The 25859-nt window shown below is 38.6% G+C and overlaps 1 protein-coding gene across 2 annotated transcripts in view; it reads left to right on the forward strand.

Moving 5' to 3' along the window:
* Positions 1 to 25859, forward strand: part of LOC136872076 (inactive pancreatic lipase-related protein 1) — a 344511-nt gene that overhangs the window by 267592 nt on the left and 51060 nt on the right. For both annotated transcript variants that reach the window (XM_067145939.2, XM_067145944.2), the window contains exon 6: positions 9519 to 9713. In XM_067145939.2, coding sequence (XP_067002040.2) covers positions 9519 to 9713 — 195 coding nt within the window. The remainder of the gene's footprint in view (positions 1 to 9518; positions 9714 to 25859) is intronic.

The raw sequence follows: 25859 nt of genomic DNA on the forward strand, positions 1-25859 counted from the left end.
GGTCTTAAAAAATTAAATAGAAGCTTAGAGAAATATAAATACATACCAAATACAATCGAATTGAGGCAGGATCAAACCTGCAAAGTTAGGGTCAGAAGCCCAGCGCCCCAACAATCTGAGCCACTCACCACAGCTGAAGAAAATCAATCCAACAATGTTTCAATAATAGATATAGTTTGAAAAATATTCTCTTCGACTCGTAGGTGTTTTCAATTTCAAAGGTTTATTGGATGAATCTTAAAGTAGGCTTGTCAAGTTTCCGAAGTCGTTCTTCTATATCTCTTACTTCTCAGGCTGGAAGTATGCCTGGCCCGTAGTTTTCATATGAATGATCTAATATATAAACATGAAAAGTAACTTGAGGTCTCAAACCTGAAATCTCTCAAGAACGTGATGTAAGGCAAAATATCCTATTAAGGAGGACTTTAATCTGTTTGAGTGTAATACTGTAGAGTTGAGTTAATGCTGTAGAGTTGATTTAATGCTGTAGGTTGCTTGAGAGAGTGGCGCAATGCACCTCATAAAACATTTACCTACTCCATATAACAGAGTTCGTGGAAGCTAACGTCTTCACATCTGCGCCTCCTGTTTACAAGTGTTCCTTAATAAACCGAACTGGATATCCAAGGGCATGGGACACAAAAGTAGTTTCGTACTGATATTATATGATATTCATAGCAAGAACACATAGATATGAAGTTTTACCTGTATCAGTTCAAATTTATGCTATACCAGGCAGAAGCCCGGGAGATCAGACAGGTACAGGTCGTATAAGGTGATTTGATGAAATGGAAGGAAAAAGGTAGAATTTCAATATTGAGTATTGAACATAGGTATGAAAATAAGTCAATTGGGAAACCGAGGAAGGAACGCGAAGACTCCGATTAAGAAGGATATTACTCCGAAAACCGCAAAAGTAGTTAGTGGGACGTAAAGCCAATAACATTTATTAAGAAGAAGATTAGAAGACAACATTTCGAGAAGAATGAAAATTTATAGAGAAGTTGGTGGTAGGATAGAATGAAATGATTGATTGCTTGTACGCCTCAGGTGAGGCCTGGTGCAGGTCTTTCTATTTGACGACGCCCATGGCTGACCTGCGTGTCTGGGTGTGTATATAATATTGATAAACTCAGTGTAGGTACATATCTACTCCTGTTGAATAACACCAAGGAGTCTGCTCAAGATTTAAAGTCTCCAACCGACGGACGAGAAGTTTGCGGAGAGGTTTGGAATTTGAAACCGAATTTTGGCGGCAATCTAGAGATTAGAGATTCTACAACACCACCTCTCCTATCCTTCCGGTCAACATTCGGAGGATGAAATATCTTTCCACCAACGAAACACTAGCCAGCCAATCGTGGTGTCGCGTCTTAACAATAATGATCACCAGATGAGCTAAAAATGAAATGAGGGTTGCCTATCTTCTATCTGACCTAGGAGTTTTCTAGATAAGGAAGAAGAGGCGGAAGAAGAAGATGAATAATTTTTCAGAAGGCCTTATACCGCTTTTTCCACACTCTTATCGCGCCGCGGTGCAAATTGTGTTCCTGTTTTACGACCAGATGTCCTTCCTGTCGCTAGTTCTATAAGAGAGGATAGATTCATTTGCATGTTTTTGTGGTTGTTGATAGACAAGTGTGTTGAGTACACATGAAAAGTTAGGTTTTGAGACAAACACACTCAGTGCCCGAATCAGGCGAATTATCCAGACCCAGCTGAAAATCCTATCCTGCCGGTAGCCGAACCACGGACCCTCTCAACCGAACGCCGCAACGGTCACCACTCAACGAAGGACCCGGACTGTTTTCAGGAGCTTAAAATTTTATTACGTAATCTATAAGTAAGAATATGAAGACATTTTTATAGATATAAACAACAATATTATCTTAAATAATAATAATAATAATAATAATAATAATAATAATAATAATAATAATAATAATAATAATAATTTCAGATACCTTTGTAATCGAAACGGGAGTAAGACAAGGAGTTAGTCTCCTATACTCTTCAACTGCGTCCTTGAAAAAGTGATACAAGAAGGGCGCAAACCGAAATTAATCCTCAAAATTCACCAACCAATTGCTTTAGGAAGAGGAAACTTAGCGATAGACCTATCAAATCTTAACTCTAGGCATTTGAACAGCCCAAAATCAGATTGAACTCCTAAAAGGAACTGCAGAAAATTCGCCTTCCAGAGTCCTTCTAAAAACTGCAAGAATAGCAAGAAACAAGCAGGAAAGCTCATGGAGATAAAATGTGGTATAATTAAAGGAGTACTACAATTAGGTGCCAAAAGGTGGAAACTGCATTTCGTCTAACCTAAAATTATTTACAACAAAAAATGTATCTTCAAGCACACAAAACTAAGACATTACAATACACTCATTACACCAGAATATCTTGATGGATCTGAAACACTGATTTTGAACAGGAAAGTAGACATTGAAAATATTGAGAAAAAGGAATGCTAAATCACAGGAAAATTTCTAGGCCCAAAACTCGCAGACGGACAATACCGACTCAGAGGCAAACAGAAAATCAGACAAAGCACAAATATTCACAGTGAGATTAGAAAACGCAAGTTATGATTTTATGGACATATTGTAACAATGGACCCAGACAGACTTACAAAACAAATAGTCAAATTGTATGAAAACAGAAACAATGAAATGGTTTGGCGACATCGAAACCGATTATAATCAGGCAGGAATTACACCAGCAAATGTCCAGAACCGGGTGATCTTCAGATCCAAAATTTACAAAAGACAAGTTGACCAAGAGGAAAGGTCAAACAAGTAAACTGGAGCAACCTGTTATGAAGACAGAAAGGAAGCCCACAGTAAAAGAATGAAAGGAATATGGGCACAATGGAAGGCCTCTAGGTACGTCCTTTGCATAATCCCAATCGGCTTATTCGAATATAATAATAACCTTATAGTAAGGTCTCGACTGCTGATTGTAAGAATTCTGACCTGAAGTCATCTCCATCTCAGTTTCTAATGTCTCAAACATTGCAAAAATGTAGTCTACTCTCTAGGGAGTGAATCAAAAACGTTCACGTAGACCGTTTAGGGACGTCGAATGATGCCTTTCAGCGGAATCTGACGTGTGGTTTTCAGTCCACGAAGTTACGTCGCTAACCACATGATCAACGGTTATCATTAATTGGGTTTCACCAGGTGTATGCATTAGTTTCTGCCGGTAAAGAAAACACGTAATTTTCAAGGTTGTAAATTTATTTTTTGTTATTAAAAATATTGGCCATCGGCTTCTGCACATTTTACCCATCCTGCAGGTAAGTTATGAATACCATTCCAGAAAAACTGTTTGTCTTTTGCTGCAAACCAATTGTCGAGCCATTTTACAACTTCCTCGAAATTGCTTTAAAAGCTGCTCTGAGAGCGCATGCCCCATTTATGCGAAGAAGTGACTGTCAGATGGTACCAGTTCGGGAAGGTACGGCGAGTGCGGAAGGATGTCCCATCCAAGCGATTTCAAGGTGTCTTTCACTGGTTTTGCTGTGCGAGACGGCGCAAGTTATGCAACAAAGTCCCTTTGCCATGTCTTCTGGCCCATTCTGGTTGTCTTTCGATCAATGCGTGATTTAAACGAACTATTTGTTGGCGATAACATTGTGCATTAACTTTTTCGCCGTAATTCAAGAGTTCATAATACACAATACCACTCTGGTCCCACCAGACACAAAGCATGGTTTTGCTTGCCGAAGCGATTTGCCCTTGGTATTGAAGGATCGACTCCGCCAATTGACAGCCACGACTTTCTCCGCTTCAGGGTTTCAAAATAAATCCATTTTTCGTCACCCGACACAATTCGGTACAGAAATGATTTTCTTCCGTGGTCCTGAAGCAGCATTTCACAAGTGATTTTGCCATTTTACATTTGCCGTTCATTCAAATCGTGTGGGATCCATTTACCGAGTTTACTGATCTTCCCCATTGCTCGTAAACGTCTGTTGATTGTTTCTCGTGACACATTTAATGTTTGTACCAATTGCTTTTGAGTTTGAGTTTGGTCATCATCCACTAACACCTGCAATTGCTCGTACTCATACTTTTGTGGTCTACCAGAGCGCGCACTGCCTTTCACATTGAAATGACCACATTTAAATTGTTGAAATCATGTCTCACATATTCTATTCGATGGAGCGTATTCATCATATGTTTCTACCATTAAACGATGACTTCCCACAGCCTTTTCCTTTTGATGAAATAAGAAAAGCAATGCGAGCCTCAAACGGTCTTTTACAGGTATAAACGACAAGAACCCTGAATGATACAACACAGACGCTAGTGTTTGGCGGACTCAACTTGTGTGTGTTGGTAGGTTAATGTCAAAGAACAAACAGACGTGTATCAAACTCAGTGGTTTTATGAACATGTAATAAGAAGCGCGTTATGGTACGCCGTAGTTCGTAGTCAGAATTAACGCATTACGTCATTATGCCGTCTGTTTGGCAAAAATCTATCCATATATTTGCTTTTTTATCGTGTAGTTCTCCAGGTAAAGGTTGTTACTGTGTCGTAGAAATCAATGGTATTTTTAATCACAGTTATTCTATATAGAACGGTTGTCTTGTGAGCTCGTAGGTTAATCTCGAAGGAGCGTTTCAGGCCAGTCGGATAACTTTTTAAATAATATATGGCCTTCACTCTTTCTAATGTAGCTAGGTTATCTTTCCATAGGTGTTCCCAGATAACGTCTAAGGCGCATGTCATGATGGGGTCTGTTTGTACGTAGACTTTTTTCTCTTAGCAGCATGTAAGTTATTAGGAACGCTCTGCCATATTTTGAATATATTTGGAAGCTGGAAAAAGTTACAGAATCAAAGAGTATCTAGTAGGGAATAGTATTATTCCTAGATCAGAGGAAGTTTATACTCTCTGGATTGTCTGGACAGGTAGTAATAAAACATGACTACATTCAATGACATTACTAAGCATGACAAATTCATTGGCGTATGGCTTTTAGTGCCGGGAGTGTCCGAGGATATGTTCGGCTCACCATGTGCAGGTCTTTTGATCTGACTCCCTTAGGCGACCTGCGCGTCGTGATGAGGATGAAATGATGATGAAGACGACACATACACCCAGCCCCCGTGCCAACGGAATTAACCAATTATTGTTAAAATTTCCGACCCTGCCGGGAATCGAACCCGGGACCCCTGTGACCAAAGGACAGCACGCTAACCACTTAGCCATGGAGCCGGACGCTAATGATGAAAATCACATATATTAGAATATTAATGAAAGTGTTAGTCGCTTAGTAATCTGCCAAGTACAGAATGTATGGCGGGTTAGGGTAGGCCTTCACATGCAATTATTGGAGTGATCATTTAAAGATTCGATTTTATGATTAATTAAATTTGGCTGGACTTCGAGGCCAATCAATGTCTTATGATTCACCGGCAGGTATTTCCGAAGAGAATAAAACAAAATGAAACAAATTGATCTAGTAGAATGGACGGACGGATTTTCCAAAGCTGTGTTTGCTAATATATTTTAATGTATAGATATATTTCGGTACGTTTTTAAATGCAATTCTTACAAGCAGAGCAACTGATACTTCATATGTCGGCCAATAATATTCTGGTTACTGCGTGTTTGTCACTACTCACATGTTGTTGAATAGATCTACTGCCCCAAATAGTTCACATATTTTTCAGGAAGTTATTTGACCATTTTAGAACCTGCCGAATTGTGAAATATTTTCCTTCAATGGGCAGCTAAAGCTTTATCTTCGGCATTCCAACACTTGAAGTGAACCACACACGAATAAATACATCTCTCACTGTGTAAAACAAAACTGATCGGCACGTATGTGTATGTTGGTACTCGGTCCTTCCAACAAGCAGACTTAAAGTTGAATTTGTACCTACTAGAGTGATAATACTTCCCACTCTCATCTCAAGCCCATCCTGATTAGAAACAATATCTCATCGGTCTTTAGGGATGTCGGTTTTCAAAGAGTTCGGCTGTTTTAGGAAGTTGCTTTATTTCACACTTTTCGAATTAAGTTCTGAACCTGTTGATGTTTGAGTATTCTCTTTTATCGCAAGCTCGGGTGATATGGATATTCAGTCCATCAGAACTACAGTATTTCCCTACGTGCGTATGTATAGTGCGTAGATACATCATGCAAATATACACAAAATCCTACAGTACGGTATGGTAAGGTTCAATTTAATGTTAAATAATAATAATAATAATAATAATAATAATAATAATAATAATAATAATAATAATAATAATAATAATAATAATAATAATAATTTAATGTTGAAAAAATTTCTTTGCAGACATATTAGGGGTCCTCATACTACGAAAAACGTAAATTTAAGCAATTAATTTAATTGTGCCGAAAGTGGAAGGGCTAAAAGGCCGGAAAAAGTTTCAAATTATGAGTCTTGGATAGCTCTATCAAACTAAACAAATATAAAATCATTTCCGGCCTAAACGCAGTTCTGAAAAATCAGGCTAAAATCGCTTGTTTCTTTGCTCGTTTTCTTTTTTATTCAAATCCTAGCTTAATTAACTTATTTACATAATTCTTTCTTCAACATGTTCCTTGGTTCAATACCGTTAGGAGTTTTCGGTTTTTGAAAAACGTCCATATCGAATCTAGTTATAAGGGCTTAAGTGTAACTCTGCATTGACTAACATTAGCGTTCGCAGTGGTGCTTAAGTGAAACAATACATTGATACACATTAGCGCTCGTAGTGGTTGAAAACGGCAAACTGCTAATCTAATCGACCGGATAACGATGATTAAGAAAAGGATTAAATTTTAGGAATAAATAAAGAATATATATATTCTCATACTTTATTTTATTTACCTAAATTTTGCAGCTCATATCCCTAGAATGTTTTAACCATTGAGTTGCTTGCCTTCAGGGCTAGAACTGTGGATTTTTCTTTACACATAAGCATAGGAAAATGAACACAATGAACATTGTTATGATGGACTGCATATCCACATGTGCCTCGGAGGAGTGACTAGTCTTAAGGAGAATAATGGATGGAAAGGGCAATTATGGGATACAATGTTTTGTTACCTAAGCGACGATAAGTTGATTACCCAACGTAAATGCACAAGAACGACTAAATATTAACAGAGAATAATTACATTATAATATATAATTTTGGGAATGTCGTGTAATGCTATAAAACACTGCCGCGTTTTGAACCTACAACCAGGATCGTCTTCAGAGTAATAACGAAAATGTTATTGGTAATTGTCACTCCATAGTACCAGACTCAAGATAGAGAGGATATGATAGAAATATATCTAATTCCAGGGCCTCCAGAGTCAAGGAGAAGGATGTTGACGAGTTAACTGGAGGGTAGCCATGATATACTCAGTACATAGCCGTCTTCTTTTTTAAAGTTCCCGCGATTTTCCTTAACCCTCGTTGCTACCTTCCTACATGTTTGGCCAACATACATCGATTCACAGGAGCAAGGAATAATATACAGATTCCAGCACGGTTTATACCAATAGAATCTTTAACAGATCAAACAATCGCCTATGGTGACATTAGGTTTAAATATGGTCTTGATATTGTGCCCTCTGAGAATACTGCCAGTTCTATCCGTGACAGATTATACCCATGGTAAGAAGGTCATACTCAAAGAACGAGAATCAAGACACAATCTGTATTTTGCCGTAGGATGTAGCAATTCGTCAATCTGTTTCCTTGAGTAGGCATTGCTCAGGAATGTTCTTGTTAGAAACGCAAGTTCACGGTTTATACTCTTCAGAAATCTCCCTTACTCGGCTGATAAGGATATAAGGAACACTGGGGCTGATTTTTAGGCTATTTTATCGAATATTTCGATATTTCGATTTCAACATATTTCTGTACCCCTAACCATTGCGGATGGATTAGCAGTATGATCTTCCATGTTCCGCCATTCTTAAAGGCGCAGCGAGAAATTTAAATGCCTGCCGCACAGCCCTTTAAACGCCCCTTTCTGTTTATTCCATATAGAACATTATCATGTACAAGCATTTTTCATCGGATAATTATGAAACATGGATTTGAAATACTTTCTGTACTATTGACCCTGCACTGTGATACTATCTAGTGGTGGATATAGGCACTGTTACTACGTGAAATAACAAATATTTAAAATGTTTGAAAATAAATAAAAATCGTAGACGGTCGACATGAGAAAATTTTGCTCTTAGATTCTATATTTTTAATTTCATGAGTCATTCCAGTTGTCTACAAAATCAGTAGATGAACTAATTCTATTTCTGTAATATTTGTGATGTCTACAGATTACCGTGCGTCGTAGTTACTTCTGATTATATACAAGTATTCGAGAGATAATTTTATCTATATTTTCTAATGTATTGTGGTTGTGAAGTTTCTTGAATTTGTATTGCTTTCTTTGAGTGTATTGCTCAGTTATAAAATGAATTCAGTCTCTTCCCACAGGCATAAGCCGAAATACAAAAGCAAAAATAAGAAAAGTGGCTGTATTGAAAAATACGTATGAATTTAGAAAAAATGCCATTTTCTCAGTTTCACATTTTCACACGTATAAAATGTACTACGTGCTATAGATCTGGTGCTTTTATCTTGTAAATTCACATGAATGTTGCTTAGTACTTTATTCATAAACATATGTATTACTTTTAGGATTGCAGTTCTGATTTGCCTGTAAAAAATTTTTAAACCTTAAAATTTCAAGAATTTTACAAAAAATAAACTTCAATGGGGAAAAATTCTATCTTCATAGTAAATAATACAGTCTCAAAACGATGCACCGTTACATTTATATAAGAGTAAGGTACTAGCTACAGGTAATTGTATAAAAATGGTGCTATCTGGATTGGATTGACACGCTTGACATTTGGAATATTTGAATAATTTGCATTTAAATATTGGAAAGTAATTAATATACCCTATATGAAAATAATAAAGTTACGTTGTTGAAATTTGGTACTGATGTTCATACTACCACATACTTTAAGCCAACAAAATATTAAGGTAGTAGATAGTAGTAGATGTGATAAATTTCAGTCCTAGTGTTCCTTGATTTGAAAACAAGAATTTAATTTAACGAATTGCTGAAAATGATACAGTGCTGAGGCAAAATTGAAAATAATTACCTAAAAGTAAAAATGCGGCAAATGATGTCGAAAAAGACTTAATAAATATGCATTTCTATAATGAGAACGCTATTATCAGGATTTGTTTAGAAGTTGGCAATGTGTATGATGTTTGAGATAAAAGGCGACGTGTCATCAAAAGCCGGGCCCTATTATAATCCATGAGTTGTCCTCCTCTGTTCTTTCACGTTGATGATATTCCTTGCTGAAATAAATTAACAAGCACATGCGAGATAAGCACATAAGCAGATAAGAGGAATGATGTACAGGTGCTCATAATGGTCTTTGAAACATTCAGATTGAGTCATTGTAATTGTCATTGTAAAAAATGTAATGTTGGAAGTTCTAAATTTATGTCCTTCTGTGTTGTTTAGCGTTGGATCCCGCGGGACCTATGTTTCATAAAAAGACTGAAGAATGGCGTCTGGACCCCAGTGACGCTGAGTTTGTTTTGGTGCTGCACACTTCTGGAGGCTTTGTTTCCTTTGACGAACCTCTGGGCCACGCAGATTTTTATCCAAATGGAGGCAAGAGTCCACAGCCTGCATGCGAGGAACAGGTAGTTAAATGTAAGTTCGTACTTCTCAAATCTATATTAAACCATGTTAAAAAGTTCGATTTTGCTGAACTTAAGTTCTCCTTCGTCTTGCATGAATAGTAAGTGCAGGAGCATATCTGTGCATTACTGCAAAAACATAGTTATTTTACACTCAATTATTCATACAATGAAATAGGATGCTAAATCATTTACACCTACATTATGAATTTTTACCCAGGGAAAGAAATGACCATGTACAAAAGTATGTCAGTCAGATTAAACTGCAAGGTACCGTAACGAAAACAAAGATTGTATGTTTTATTAAGGACATCTTAGTTTTAGCACCCTCATTGTTCAGCTATCCCCGACAAAGAATACTTCAGAGTATTTCTCAGACATATTAAGGATGCTGAAAAGAAAGAAAGCTGGATTGTAGAGGGCTGTTACAAAATACCGCCGGCCATTCTCACTGATACTTGGTGCGTGCTGCCGCAGGACTTTCGCATTGGAAATCGATTGGCATAAGAATAGATGAGTTGCGTTTCCCGGAAAACGTATATTTTCTTGGCGAAACGAGGTGAAATGATAGTAATAACGCAATGATAGTTTTATTGTTAGATGTACACAGTGTGCAACTTGCGAGTATTATTAAATCGGTTAACAACAGTGCTTGTTTTGCATTTATTGGGCGAATAAAATAATAATACAGTGTTATTAAATAAAAGAAAAACTGACAATGAAAAGTTATACCTATTCTGAAGTGTGGTAAAACAGCAAACCCAGTATACAATGTCATACCGTTTTACTAACTGCAGAAAGTTTTATTAAGTTAATCAACAACGCTTTCCTCATAGGTTTCCTAACCTCAGGTTTACCATGAAGTTTAAACTTGCATTGAAACAGTTCAATATGTTCCGGGACCCTAGCACACTTAAACAGATCCAATTGTCAGGTTTTCGTCTTTGGTCTGTACTTTAATCTGGCTGAAGGTTAAAGTTCGCACTCTTCTCGTGAATAAAATTCCATTAGTAGATGAACTGCTATCGTATGCAACGATTGTATAAGAAAACGAAGAAACAAACATAACACAGTACGCAAGAAAGAAATGTTGTACAGATAAATACAGCTGAAACAAACAAAATACTTAAGACAGTAAGAATAATAATTATAAGATGCATAAATAAGCAGTATCAAGTTGATGGACAATGGAGAATAGCATCAAATAAAACAGTTTGTAAGAAAATTGAACCAGTATTGAGCACGATTAGAATAAAACGTATATCACTCTTTGGACATCTTATCAGAACACCTGACACCAGAATTGGCAGAATAATTAAAAAACTATGGAATAGCAAGACCAAGATAAAATGGTTCACGGAAATTACTGAGGATATTAAAGAACTACAAATAACAATAGACGGTCTCAAAAACAAATCGGAAAAATTAAGATTTTTCAAGACACACATACAAAGCTACATATCAAGGTCAATAAAACATCTAATGGGAGGTTATTTTCAACAATATAAAGAAAGGCGGCATCTCTCAGAATAAAAAAATAATATTGCTCTGATACGAAATCAAGAAATTCTTTGTATGATTGACTGGAGTGGTCCAAAGTAGGCCATAAAATGTAAAATAAAATAAATAATTTTGAGATAGAAATGACCGAATTCACGACTGCAATACTCTTTATTTCTACCAAGGGAAAAGAAAGGGGGATTTCTGAACTCATAAATAAATACGGATGGAGTTCTTACATGACTGTTGTTGGCGGGTGTCATGAAGAAAACTATATTTCGCTGTGTATTTGATTGACTGATGAGTTAAGCCACCTGAGACTGACTTAAACAGCAGGGCCACACCTTAAAGGTAGATCAGACGAAAAGGTAGATCAGGCTTTTGTTCGGATGGCTACTTCACAATTCTCAGTTTACAATAGTTCAGCACGAATAAAATCCAAAACTTATCGTCCCTTCCATTTGAAGGAAATTGGTGTCTAATATATTGCACATGATCTGTTCCTTTTAGCTGCGCTTTTTAGTTCAAAATTTTGAAGTAGTTAGTAGTTAGTAAGTTTTCCTTTTTAGTTTTTATGGTAGTGGTTGTCGGTACTTGATACAATTCTATGGTAAATAACCAAATGTCAACACTTAATAATCATAATTTTTTGAAATATTGTCGAGTTGTATCGCATTTTAGTAACGCTGTAGATAAAAACAAGAAAAACGATTTCGCCTTGAGGAAAATATATAAGAGAATTACGCCAAAAAAGTTCTTGCATGATTATTACAGTAGGAACTATTGAGTGCTTGTTTATGGAACGGCCTTTTGGCAAAGTTCGTATTTTTGCTTGACCGTGTCCATGGTTTTAATCAACACGTACCAGAACCTATTAGATAATTTTAATAATCCAAGAATTCGCACCGAACGATAGAATAAACGAATTAATTCTGAATCGTCCATAGGGTGGACGAAAGTGTTAATCAGTTCGTGCACTGAAATATTGCTACCGATGGAAGACATAACCTCTTATTTATAAAAATGTGTTCAGTATTTTTTCTAGAACTAAAAAATGGTATTTTAATCACACCCATTTTTCTTTACTTACCCTCTATGTGCGATGTACGCAGACAAGCTGAAGTGGTCTGGGCACATGAGAAAGTCCCAGAAGAGTATTTCAAAGACCACTCTCATGGAAACAATATTTAGAAAGAGTTCTACAGGAAGAATAAGGAGAAAGCTAAACAAGACAAAGTAAGTTTTAGTTCTACGCAATATGGGTTATATTTTAACCCATTTTAAGCTCAATCAACTGATAAAGTTGGAATATATGGGCATACATCACTTTAAGTATAATTCCCGTGAGTGGAATATACTTGCGAAATTGGTCAGGAAAATACACCCTAACCTCCGAAAGAGAAGTTATTCGGTCTGAAGTCCTCAGGAGAACCATTCTCTTAACTTAAGCCTTAGATGATTTCTGCTTACAGAGAAATCATCCTCAAAATGCAGATTTAAGACTCATATATTCGGTTTGATCATTGAGAGAAGTGATCAAGTCGGCAATAACTTAAAAATAAAATAAACTGACATGTTCAGAGTATATTTACTATGGGAGGAGGGCATAAACATTTTGAGAGCAAGTGAAACGCACATCGAATGAAACTTAAGATGATTTGCTGGTAAAACTTTTTTTTTTCCTGTGCTTCATTTCTAAAAAGAAATATCTGCTATTAAATTTGTTGGCGAAAGGAAGTAGAATGCAAGCTGTATACTAGTATTTAAAGAAATAAAAATATTTTCAGAAGGTGATGGCAGTGACTTTGAAAACCAAGCACTGCTACTGTTATCATTTCCACGTTACATGACAATAATAATAATAATAATAATAATAATAATAATAATAATAATAATAATAATAATAATAATAATGTGTTGCTGCTTCAGTCATCAGTCCATAGACTGGTTTTATGCAGCTCATCATGCCACTCTATACTATGCTAACCTTTTCAGTTCTACGTAACTACTACAATTACTACTGTAATTTATTTGTCGTATTCATGGTTTGGTCTACCGCTACTGTTCTTACCGCTTACACTTCGGTTAATTTTTTTTTTTGCTAGGGGCTTTACGTCGCACCGACACAGATAGGTCTTATGGCGACGATGGGATAGGATAGGCCTAGGAGTTGGAAGGAAGCGGCCGTGGCCTTAATTAAGGTACAGCCCCAGCATTTGCCTGGTGTGAAAATGGGAAACCACGGAAAACCATTTTCAGGGCTGCCGATAGTGGGATTCGAACCTACTATCTCCCGGATGCAAGCTCACAGCCGCGCGCCTCTACACGCACGGCCAACTCGCCCGGTCACTTCGGTTAAAAACGAACTAAAATGTCCTGGGTGTCTTAAGATGTGTCCTACCATTCTATATCATATTCTAGTGAAATTTCGCCAAATCGTTGTTCTCTGAACAATTCGATTCAGTATCTCTTCATTTGTCATTCTAACTACCCATCACACTTTCAGCATTCCTCTGTAACATCACATTTCAAAAGCTTGTATTATCTTTATTTCCATAGAGTGACACACTCCAGACGAAAATCTTCAAAAACATCTTTCTAATTCCTATATTAGTGTTAGAAGTGAGCAAATTTATTTTCTTAAGAAAGGCCTTCCTTGCTTGTGCTAGTCTTTATTTTAGGTCCTCCTTACTTCTGCCACCTTTAGTTATACTACTATCCAAGTAACAACATTAATCTACTTCCTATCCTAATCTTTTACTGCTTTTATTTATTTTCGTCTAGTTTTACTTCCCCAAGACTTTGTCCATAGCATTCAACAATTTCTCCAGATGTTCTGCATACTCAGATATAACACCAGTATCATCGGCGAATCTTAGAGATTTTATTTACTCTCCATGGATTGGGATTCCATTTCCAAATTGCTGTTTGATTTCCATTACTGCCTATTCTATATAAACACAGAGAAGGAGAAGGGACAAATTACACCCTTGCCTCACTCCTTTCTGGATTGCTGCTTCTTTTTCATAGCCCTCTTTCCCACAACTGCAGACTGAGTTTTGTGCAGACTGTAGACAATTCTTCTTTCTCGGTATCTGATTCCGATCACCTTCAGAATTTCAAATAACTTGTTCCGGTCAACATCATCCAATGCCTTTTCTAGATCTACGACGTCATTCTGTCTATCTTAATTCGATCCACTAAGTTCAGAACTCTTATGAATTGAAAAGTTAAAAAATAGACAGGTGAACGTGAAGAGTATTACAATAAACATACAGTACAATTCATAAACCATTTATGAACAATTATGAAGCCTCAAGGCTTGCTACCTAGCACGGTTTCAAGAAATTGCTCATTTTTGTTTCCTGGAGAGTTTTGATCATTTTTGGCGTTGGGGCTAAATCGCGGAAAGGAAAGAAAAAAATGGACTCCTCACGTTCGACTAAATGAGAATCCAGATAACTAAGGTCTAGATAATATGTAGTATTCTTTCCACGATGTTTCCGACCATGATGACTTGATTTTCTCGTTGTTTATTACGATGAATTAGGTTGTCTCCTTGTTTGAAATGTTTATATGTGTGTAAAATATAGGTCACATCCACTCCCTGCTTTATCCTTAGCCTCAAATAGTTACATTCAATCAAAATCAATCATCAATGATCTGCATTTAGGTTGGTCGCACAGGTGGTAGATTCCCTATAAATTCTTGACTTCATATTTACATTTATTTATAATTGTTTACCTAGCTGTTTCTTACGTATTTTGAATGAACTTGGAAATTTAGTGAACATTTCCTTTGATAATTTATTTCAATCCCTTACTCTTCGTCCTATAAATGAATATTTGCCCAAATCTGTCCTCTTGATTTCGAACTTTATCTTCATATTATGTATGATCTTTCCTACTTTTAAAAGCTTCACTCAAGCTTCTTCTTCTTCTACTTATGTCATTCCACGCCAACTCACCACTGACAGCTCGAAACTTAACGCATAGTCGAGCATCTCGTCCCTTTACTCCAAGTCTTCTGAGCCCAAAGTTTGCAACATTTTAGTAGCACTACTCCTTTGTCGGATATCACCCAGAACAAATCATGCTGCTTTCCTTTGAATTTTTTCTAGTTCTCTTATCAAGTAGTCATGATAATAAATGTATAATGAGATCAGACGATTGAGGTGGCCAGTTGTTGATTGTCCTCTCCTCACCGAACACCTCATCTACTCGTGACAAGATTGTCAAGGCGGTGCGTGCTGTTGCTCCATCTAGCTGAAAATATCTTCATCTTCTGTGAGTTGATCTACAGATGGATTAAACAGTGTCTGGACATACCAGTTAGCTTTAACAGTTTGGTGAAAGAATCGTGTTACGATGCGACATACGCTTTCGAACGTTATGAGACAGCTCTCACATGCACTTGTCGCAGTATGCAGTTGCTCAGGATATCTTCACTCCGTTCAATGAAGCAACACAATCTGGCAGGAGAGATTGCGATATGCAGTGTCCCCTTTACTTACCTTTGACTGCTGCTGCTATCTATCAATAAGTAATAGCTCTACACTTCAGCGTTTTGTTTGTTTGTTTGTTTGTTTGTTTGTTTGTTTGTCCAACCCTTGTACCGCTTCTCTACGGAGTTGGGTATGAGGTGAGATGAACCTGTCGTGGCGGGTTTTTATGACCGGATGCCCTTCCTGACGTCAAACTCATCAGGGGATTTAATGAGATGAAATGAATGATATGATATATGATAGTAGGGAGAGGGTGAAACCTGGTGCCGGCACATAGCCTACTTCTGTCGAATAGAACCAAGGGGTCTGCTCAAAGCTTAACGTCGCCATCCGATGGACGAATCACCATCAACAGCGTCATATGCCCCCACTCCATACGAATACTGCGGAGAGGTTTGAAATTTAATCCAGTGATTAGAAATTGTAAGCCACCACCTCCCATGCCCTACCCTGCCAGCCAACGGGACTCGAACCGGCTAACCGCGGTATCAGCCCGTTTTGGCTTCAGCACCTTAACGGTCACGGCCACCAGGTGGGCATTGCTCTAGACTTCATTATCAGCTCAATCTTGCATGGAATTCCTTGAACAGCACCCCACATTTTGTACATTAAATCGTCAGCATATTCATGCGAAGGAGAGCCTGTAATCACGTGCCAGATCACTTTAATTTGCCAATATATACTGCATTTGTAAAACATCTAATAAATGAATTACGTTGTTCGTACTATACTCGCTATCACAGAAATTGTTGGAAGCGTCTGTCTTAGGCTTTTGGGATAAGCACAAATATTTTTTTTATTCAGTCTTTTAAAGGATTTGCATGAAGTGCTTTCTAGAGAAAACACAGTGATTTTTAAATGTTTCTTCCGTTAAAGTACATGTTTTTCTGTGGCACTTTTTCTTCTCCAAACGAAACTTGTTTCTCGCCCTTCGTTTTTATTAAAAAACTTAGGCTGATTTAGTGATTCCAGGACATATTCGACGATATCTCTGTGTGCAATAAAGAGTATAATTTCTTTAAAGTAAGTCTTATATATAAAAATAATTGGTTCTAAAATATGCCCAATTCACACCTTATTAATTATGCTGCCTTAAAATTATTTCTTATTAATATTTCCGAATTTGGCCAATTATGGACAGTAAATAGAGAGATGGACAATCAACCTAGTCAATAATATGTATTAAAATGTATTTACATGTCACATTTACGTTATATATACAGTAGTTCATATTTCGAGAATATGTTCATTCTCTTCTTCAGCTAATTTCGTTAAAATTCGTATACTACTATAAGACTTAATGGAACAGGGGTCTCCCGATAAGAAAACTAAAACTATGACATGTACAATATTACATATTGAAAATTGATGAATAGTGGCATGGAAGTAAATTCCACCTTGCCATCTTCATATAAACACATTAGGGGGATGTCCTTGTAGATAAAATATTAAGCACTGATGTGATGTGACGTCAATGTGCCCTTCTTGTCTTCTCGTGTCTTCTCAGAACCTCTTCATTCTTTCGTTTCCCATCTTTCTCACCTCTTCGGAAACGATGTGTTTTGGTTTCTGTTTAGTAGTTTCTCTTCAAATGATTATAGACTGTCCACCCTTCTTCTGAACTCTTTTCTAGTGTGGATCATCTCTAATGCAATTCCAACTTCTTCCACATCCTTCTTGACCCCTTCTTCCCACTTGGAGGTGACCTTTAACCCTATGATGTATCCAAAGATCTTTTTGGTCAGTCGTTTGTCATACATTCTTACTAAGTGTCCGTAGAATTTCAGCCTTCGTTTACACATTGTGTCTGTGAACTTTACAGTGTACTTGTAGAGCTCCTCATTTTTCTTTTTCTTGCAAATCTAATCAGTAGTCTTCTGAGGTCCCACAATTATTATTATTATTATTATTATTATTATTATTATTATTATTATTATTATTAGCAGCTATATCCGTTCTTCGCATGGGAATTTGCAATGGATAACATGTTTCCTTCATGAATTTATGCGAAGTTACATGCCTGTATTCAAACATTTTTTTTTTGTTATTGGTTTTACGTCGCACCGACACAGATAGGTCTTATGGCGACGATGGGACAGGAAAGGGCTAGGAGCGTCCGTGGCCTTAATTAAGGTACAGCCCCAACATTTGCCTGGTGTAAAAATGGGAAACCACGGAAAACCATCTTCAGGGCTGCCGACAGTGGGGTTCGAACCCTCTATCTCCCGAATACTGCAACTATCGAGCTCGGTATTCAAACGTTTGATACGGCATGGCAAACTGATATTTTTCTACGAAAACACGTGAAGTAACGTGAAGTAGTACCATAAATATGAACAAAGTAGAGACAGAATGAGGGCAATCGAAAAGTTTATTGTGCGGTACAGTTTCTGGGGTCCGAAAATACGCGAAATTCTCGGTTACATATTGTTTTTCCTCTGACCAGTGAACTGGCGCTCTTGCTGAAGATTCATTAAAATGGTTATTTTGTTCCTCCCGTTAACACGCTTTGAAATGACACGCACAAAGTATTCCACGGGACTTTTGACTAAATATCAAAATTGTTCGAAAGCATCTCCGTAATTTACAGTCGTACGATAAATACGTATACAACATAAAATAAGGGAAATAACTTATACTTAAACGTTTGTTATACATAGTCTTTTGATAGACGTAATTAAACAAATATATATTGAGTTTGGTCATGTATATTTTGTGGGAGTGTAAAATCACGGTTTCGATCCTTCTTCGGAGGACGAGTCATAACTCATGAAAACTATTTTTTTTCTCACGAACAGGAGGTAACACGGAAAATCTAAGATATGCATTTGGAAACGTACGGTATGTACTTGCGTATGATACCACTAGATGGTGTATGTAAACAACAGTGTGGGTCTACTCATGCCCCCAAGTTCAGTGTGTGAGTGAGAGCACCACAAAATGGCAGAAATGCACAATAATGTCATGCAGACCTGCGGGAAGCATTAGGTGTGACTATGATCTAATCAAGAAGCCATTACGTGGACAACGGTTTGTTAACAAAGACGACATCGTAACAGCATTTCGGAGAGAGGTGTCACACGTTAGCGATACACATGCAGCGAATGGTATTCAGCACCTGCCCCACCGCTGGCAACGCACAGTGGAAGCCTTGGGTGATTATTTCCAAGGTCTATAACCAGTGAAGACCTGCCCTTTGTACGTAGTTTTGTGCATTTGCTGTCTATAAGATAATAAAACAATGTTTACCAATGGCCTGTGTTCTGTCACTTTCCTACGAGAATCTCCTGAAGTCAGAATTTGTCTTCAGGCACTGTGCATAAGAACATGCCCTATATTTCCAAATACATATCTTAGATTTTCCGTGTTGTCTCCTGTTCACGAGAAAAAAATAGTTGCCATGACTCGACCCTCGTATAAACCCCCAGTCTATATAGGGATTTAGAAATAATTTTGGCCCTAAGACCTTCCCAATATAGGTAGCTTCTAAATATTAAGTTTGGGGGAAATATATGCAGTAGTTTTCTACTTGCAGGGAATCAGTCAAACAGAAAACCGACAAACACACCGAAGCTGAAAAATGTGCAGATGGTCATTATTAAACATGAAACGGATAACTGTACGAAAATTTCGCCAAAATATTCAATGCACAGACACACGCTCGCAGGAATTCTTAATGATGTGATGACGGCGTAACGAGAATTGCTGTTGCCATTGTTCTTGCAAGGCGTCTGGTATATTGAAAGAGCTTTCCTGTAGATTAATTGCAGTACGCCAAGAAGGGTGTCTGGATTTCAGTCATTTAGCCGGGGTAGCTGCTATGTCTGCCTTGAAGTAAAACCAGAGAACACTTCACTTCAGTAAAACTACATAGCCTGAACCACGCCTAGGATATTGTACCAGCTGGTCGTGTGGCTTTGTCCAGAGAGAAAGCACTGATTCGACAATCCCTTTCCATATACAAGTGGGGTTGTGTCGAATCATTATTGAAAGAACTCCTTGTATATGTGATGTACATAGCGTAATGAAGAGGTCGTAGGACGCACGACGAGACGTAAGGAATATCAATAATTTGTGCTTGCTTAGTGCATGACTTTTTTTTTTTTTTTTGCAATACGGGCTCAATTCATAATAAATGTATGCTCACCATACACTAAAGAAAAAAAACCCAGAAGCTCAAAATAATAGACTGATATTTGAATCTACTGTAATGGTACACGAATTTATTTCATCTTTAATCTAAACGTGATAACATTGAATTCTTTGCTCATTATAAAATAAGAAGAGCTGTTCAAAGTAAGGGTGACATTTATTTCCGCGTGGCACTAAAATCAAAAAGCAGCAATTCAACTGAGGAAATCGAACACACAGTTGAAAGGTGAATAGCCTTTATCAGAGGCCAGAAGTAGATATCTTACATAGGATCCATTAATGTTCCGAATGACAAATCAGGAAAAAATAAACCCGTAGTGCAACAGCACAAGGCGACTGCTGTCTAGCCTGCAGATATTCGAGTGTCACCTGGTCAGCAAGACGGCGTCCTCAGCCTATTGCTTCACTTCTGTGACCGAGTCCGCTATCTCTCATAATTTTTTTACAGTTTGCTTTACGACACACCGATGCGGATAAGTCTTATGGCGACGATGAGATAGGAAAGGCCTAGGGGTGGGAAGGAAGTGGTGGTGGCCTTAATTAATGTACAGCCCCAGCATTCGCCTGGTGAGAAAATGGGAAACCATAGAACTTCAGGGCTGCCGACAGTGGGGTTCGAACCCACTGTCTCCCGGATGCAAGCTCACAGCTGCGCGGTCCTACCAACTCGCTCGGTATTTCATATATATATAGAGCTCGTTAGTTGACCTTGTGAGACTGAGTGAAACCCGTTCCAGCCCTTGGTCCTGATTTAAAATTCAGCTCTTCTGATAACAGGAAAGCACGTTACCCCTACACAACGGGGATGAAAAACGACATATCAATTCTCAACATTAAAACTGACCGACGAATATTACGATCTAGTATTGGGCCAGTTGCGAGAAAAAATGCACTGAATAATTCGTCGTAGGTCTTATGGACGACGATGGCACAGCTGTCCATCTGGATGAATGATATCGGACCTATATAGCTAGCAGGTAGCAGGTACCATTCTCGCTACCAAATACTTTTTGGCTTTTTTGTTCATTGAGATTTTTACGTTATTCAATTTCCTTATAAAATATTTGAAAGTAATTTAAATTTGCAGATTTTAAACACTATCATTCGGAGAATTACTGCCATTTCTATTCGACAAATTCATTCTATAGAAGAATATTTGTTTGGGATGTTACTTGTGTTAAATAATAATAATAATCGTATGGCCTCAGCTAACATGTGCAGACATTTCAATTTGACGCCATCTGGCTGTCTGCTCGTCAATTTCGACGTTCCGTTTTACTCTAGGCCCACTAGATGGCAGACCGAGTAAACCGAAACTCTCTTGGGCGTCTATGGCTGAGATTTAATGAATTTTGTTGGGTAAACACCAAATGTGTCACCAGAGATCTTTTACATGCCGACATCGTACGACATGGAGTGTCGAATGGACTTCCCCCCCCCCCCCCCGTAAAAAATCCGACCACCTCTGCCGGGTTTGAACCCGCTATCTTGGGATCCGGAGGCCGACACTCTACCACTGATCTACAGAGTTAGTATTATAATTCTGATTCAGAGTATTCCTTTTCGTTTAAAGGACCAAGTTCTTTATCTTATTTAACTCTGTAATGTCCGTTTATTTACCACTACCTAAGAATAAAATATATACATATCTGTACTGAAAAATCAGATTGAATCTAATTATTGTAGAGGCAGCATTTAAAATAGTGGTGTACATGCTACACTAATGAAAATTGTAGACTCCATTTTAATCGACTTGCTTGAGACTAGAACCTTGTGCGGATAATTATATGGCCGGTGAAACCGACAACATTAACATGTATAGTTCTATATTTTAAGATATTTCATCACGTTCAAACAATATTTCATCATTTTCTCTATGTGTACATGTGTAACAATAATGTACGGCCGAACAAAGACACATTTTTCACACGTAGAAGAAGAAAATATGTTATAAAGTTGGTCATTGAAAACGGTTCCATTATTTACAGGTGATGCAGCAGGCTGCAAATGAAGGAAGAAAGGTCCTATAAACATTGGTCACGAACCCATTATCTTAATCATAGCCCTTTACCATCAGTGATCACCATGTCTTTGTTCTACTCTTCACAACAAGTGCTGGATGTGACCGCCGTCCATTGCAATGTAGCCTTTCACCCGAACTCGGATGGAATCATGCATTCGTTGGAACACCCCTTAATGTTGCCGGATTTCATCACAGGCATTGAACACGCGTTTTTTTACAAGCTGCTTTAGTCGCACCGCTACAGATAGGACGTATGGCGACGATGGGATAGGAAAGGGCTAGGAGTGGGAAGGAAGCAGTCATGGCCTTAATTAAGGTACAACCCCAACATTTGCCTGGTGTGAAAATGGGAAACCACGGAAAACCATCTTCAGAGCTGCCGACAGTGGGGTTCGAACCCACTATCTCCCGGATGCAGGCTACAGACGCGCACCCCTAACCGCACGGCCAACTCAACCGGTCACGCGTTTCCTTAGTATATCCACATTATTCATAAGGTCAGCATACACCATACTCTTTACATGTCCCGAAAATCAATCACAAGGTTTAAGATCAGGCGAAGGAGTGGGCCAAGGTATTGACCCTCCTTATTTAGAATGTTATCAACTCGGACTCCCTCCTCTCCCCATACAAGTCATAAAAATATTCAATAGGAATTTACATACCGCTCATGGAAGACTCTTGTTAAGTGTCGCCTAACCCTACGATGGAATGGGCCGGTGCCCCGTCATAATAAGATCATAACACAACACGTTAGTAGGTTTTCCTTGCTAGTGGCTTTATGTCGCACCGACACAGATAGGTGTTATAGCGACGATGGGGTAGGAAAGGCGTAGGAGTTGGAAGGAATCGGCCGTGGCCTTAATTAAGGTACTGCCCCAGGATTTGCCTGGTGTGAAAATCGGAAATCACGGAAAACCATCTTCAGGGCTGCCGACAGTGGAATTCGAACCCACTCTCTCCCGGATGCAAGCTCACAGTCGCGCGCCCTTAACCGCACGGCCAGCTCGCCCGGTTGTTAGTAGGTTTACGACCAATGTTTAGCTAGGAACATATTTCCGTCTTTTGTTTTGTACGGCCCTCCATAAATTATTGGAACATGATGATCATTGGTAGTCGTGGTAATGGACCATAACTCCGAAGATATTGGGTTTGCAACCAATTTTCATAGGAAACTTTTTCCCTTCGTGTGTTGCGTGCTGCCTCCTTTTGCAAATACTGGAACCTTTTTCAAGATCATCCTGTACAGATAAGGGTACGGAAACACTTTATTTCCATGTTAGAACACATTTATTTCAACTCTACATCGTATATCAACCACGGGGAACATACAGGAACAGAACTTATTAGCATGCCACATGGAACCCTTTCCCCAAGTGGAGGGCAGTTTGAACATTTTATGTAAGAACATTCGACGCTGATATAACCCACGCAAGCAGAGCTTCCTCTGACTCCACTGCGGTCTCGTAAATCCGACTCTTCTTGCACGTTCTTGTAAGTTGGCACTTCAGCACGGCATCAACTAAGTACTCTACGTACTTGACGCAGCAGACGGGCGGGGGGAGCATATACTGTAAACGCGTGGTGGTGTTTTGCTTGTAGAGAGGAAATGGTACATTTCCGGACATTGTTTCGTTATTTAGAATGTTTTCATCTCGGACACCCCCCCCCCTACAAGTCCTCAAAATATGTAATAGGAATTTACACATATTCCGTATAATACCAATAATTTTTTTTACAGTCCCTAAATTAGTACACCTATTACTGTACAGAATAAATCAACAAAATGACTATAAACAGTATCCGCTATTCTAAGCGATAAGCAGCGCAAAACAAGTGGCATCTTATCTGCGAGCGGGGTGGAGTGGAAGGCAGTGGGAACGCTAGCAAACGTGGGAAAACGGAAGTGACATTTACACAAAGTCGGCCGGTTAAGAGGGTGTCCTTACCAGGTGTATGCGTAAGTCTTTTCCGGTTTCATTAAGAGATGGCGCCAGCGAACAGTACGCAGCGTATCATCGTTGCCGGGACAAAACCTACTATGTGATAATATTTTTGGAGATATACTGATCCGCTGCACATTATGAAGAGCGAGAATGCCTTGACCATACGTGCACAATATTGCACCTTAGATGACAGAACCTCACCGGCCAAAGTTCTAAGCTAAAGTATTTAACATAGGAGGTTTTGACCCGGCAGCAACGATATGAATTTGACACATACATCAGTTTGTTCGTCTGACATTAACCTACCAACACACACACGTTGAGTCGGCCAACCACTAGCGTCTGTGTTGTATCGTTCAGTGATCATGTCGACGTTTGTGCCTGAAAAAGAGCATTTGCGGCACGCATTGCTTTTCTTATTGAATCAAAAGGAAACGGCTGTGAAAAGTCATCGTTTGCTGGTAGAAACATGTGGTGAACACGCTCCATCGATTAGAACATCTGATACGTGGTTTCCACAGTTTCAACGTGGTGATTTCAATGTGAAAGACAGTGCGCGCTCTGGTAGACCACAAAAGTGCACAACGCATCGCCAACAAATGATTAATTTAAATCACGCATTGATCGAAAGACGATCGGAATCGGCCAGAAGACATGGCAAAGTGATTTTGTTACACGACAATGCGCTGTCTCATACAGAAAAACCAGTGAAAGACACCTTGAAATCGATTGGATGGGACATCCTTCCGCACCCACTGTACTGCCCCGACTTGGCGCCATTGGACTATCACCTTTTCGCATCAACGGGGCAAGCGCTCGCAGGGCAGCACTTCAGCAATTTCGAGGAAGATGAAAAATGGTTCGACGAATGGTTTGCCGCAAAAAGACAAGCATTTTCTTCGGCACGGAATTGATGACTTACCTGAAATTTGGACGAACTGTGTAGAAGCCGATGGCCAATATTTCGAATAAACATAAAATGGATTCCCTTGAAAATGTTTTCTTTACCACAACAACCGGCAAAAGCTTATGCATACACCCGGTACCAAAACAGCCTTACAGATCAATTGTTTCTGTACCTCAATTATCTATGTATATCTATGAGTAAAATATCCCGAAATAATTTTAGTTTTAATTCTAGAACATGAATTCATCACATTTTTCAGAGATGATATCAAGAATATTATTTTATCATAAAAGACCATAACACAAAATGAGGTATGTGATGTTTGGCGCTGTTTACAGATTTTCGTGAAAGGAAGTCTTGTGTGACGGACTGGTCGGTATTACAATAAGCTCGTGGTAATATTCACATCTTTTTAACCTGTTTGATGTTGGAGGTCTGAAAGGTGTACGCTGTGCAGTCAGGCGATTCGCCAGCCGGTGCACATTGATTCTTCCACTTGTCGAGTCGTGTTCAGTGGACAGAGCCAACCACTGCTATCACTGAGCACAACTTGCCAGTTTGCTGCGCGGCCTACTTGTCCATTCAGCCGTGACGCTCGATGGAATATTAAAAATCCGCCTGTGTCGTTGTTTATTGACCACCAACCCGCACATTGGACGACCAGAGATAAATCAGCTTGCTCAGAGAAGTACACCACGTGACATTTTAATAGCAGACCTTTCACCTTCTTCCCTCAATGGGAAATGTACAAAAAATATTTCCTCTAAGCCAGGGGTATCAAGCGAGGCCTGCGATGCCACTTAATGTACTGAATACTCACTTTGTAAATGTTGAACATGAGGATAGGCTTCAAGTCCGTTTTTTCTTGACCACGAATCTAAACCACATTCTTCCGAGCCAATAGCGGCTATACAGTGAGTATAATTTAAGACAGACATGTCAAGGTGACGAGATGACTGACAGTTCTGCGTGCTTGAGAAACAGCTGTTACGAGCGCTGGGCCAGGACGTTATCACATAACGCAAGCCTGGAGGGGTGTACATTACAATACAGTTTTTAGCAGTTAATTAACAGTGGGAAACGACTATATGTTTCGTACAAACTAGGCGTTTCCACAACGATGCATA

Source organism: Anabrus simplex, chromosome 1 (genome assembly GCF_040414725.1).
Source record: "Anabrus simplex isolate iqAnaSimp1 chromosome 1, ASM4041472v1, whole genome shotgun sequence".
Classification (NCBI taxonomy): Eukaryota; Metazoa; Arthropoda; class Insecta; order Orthoptera; family Tettigoniidae; genus Anabrus; species Anabrus simplex.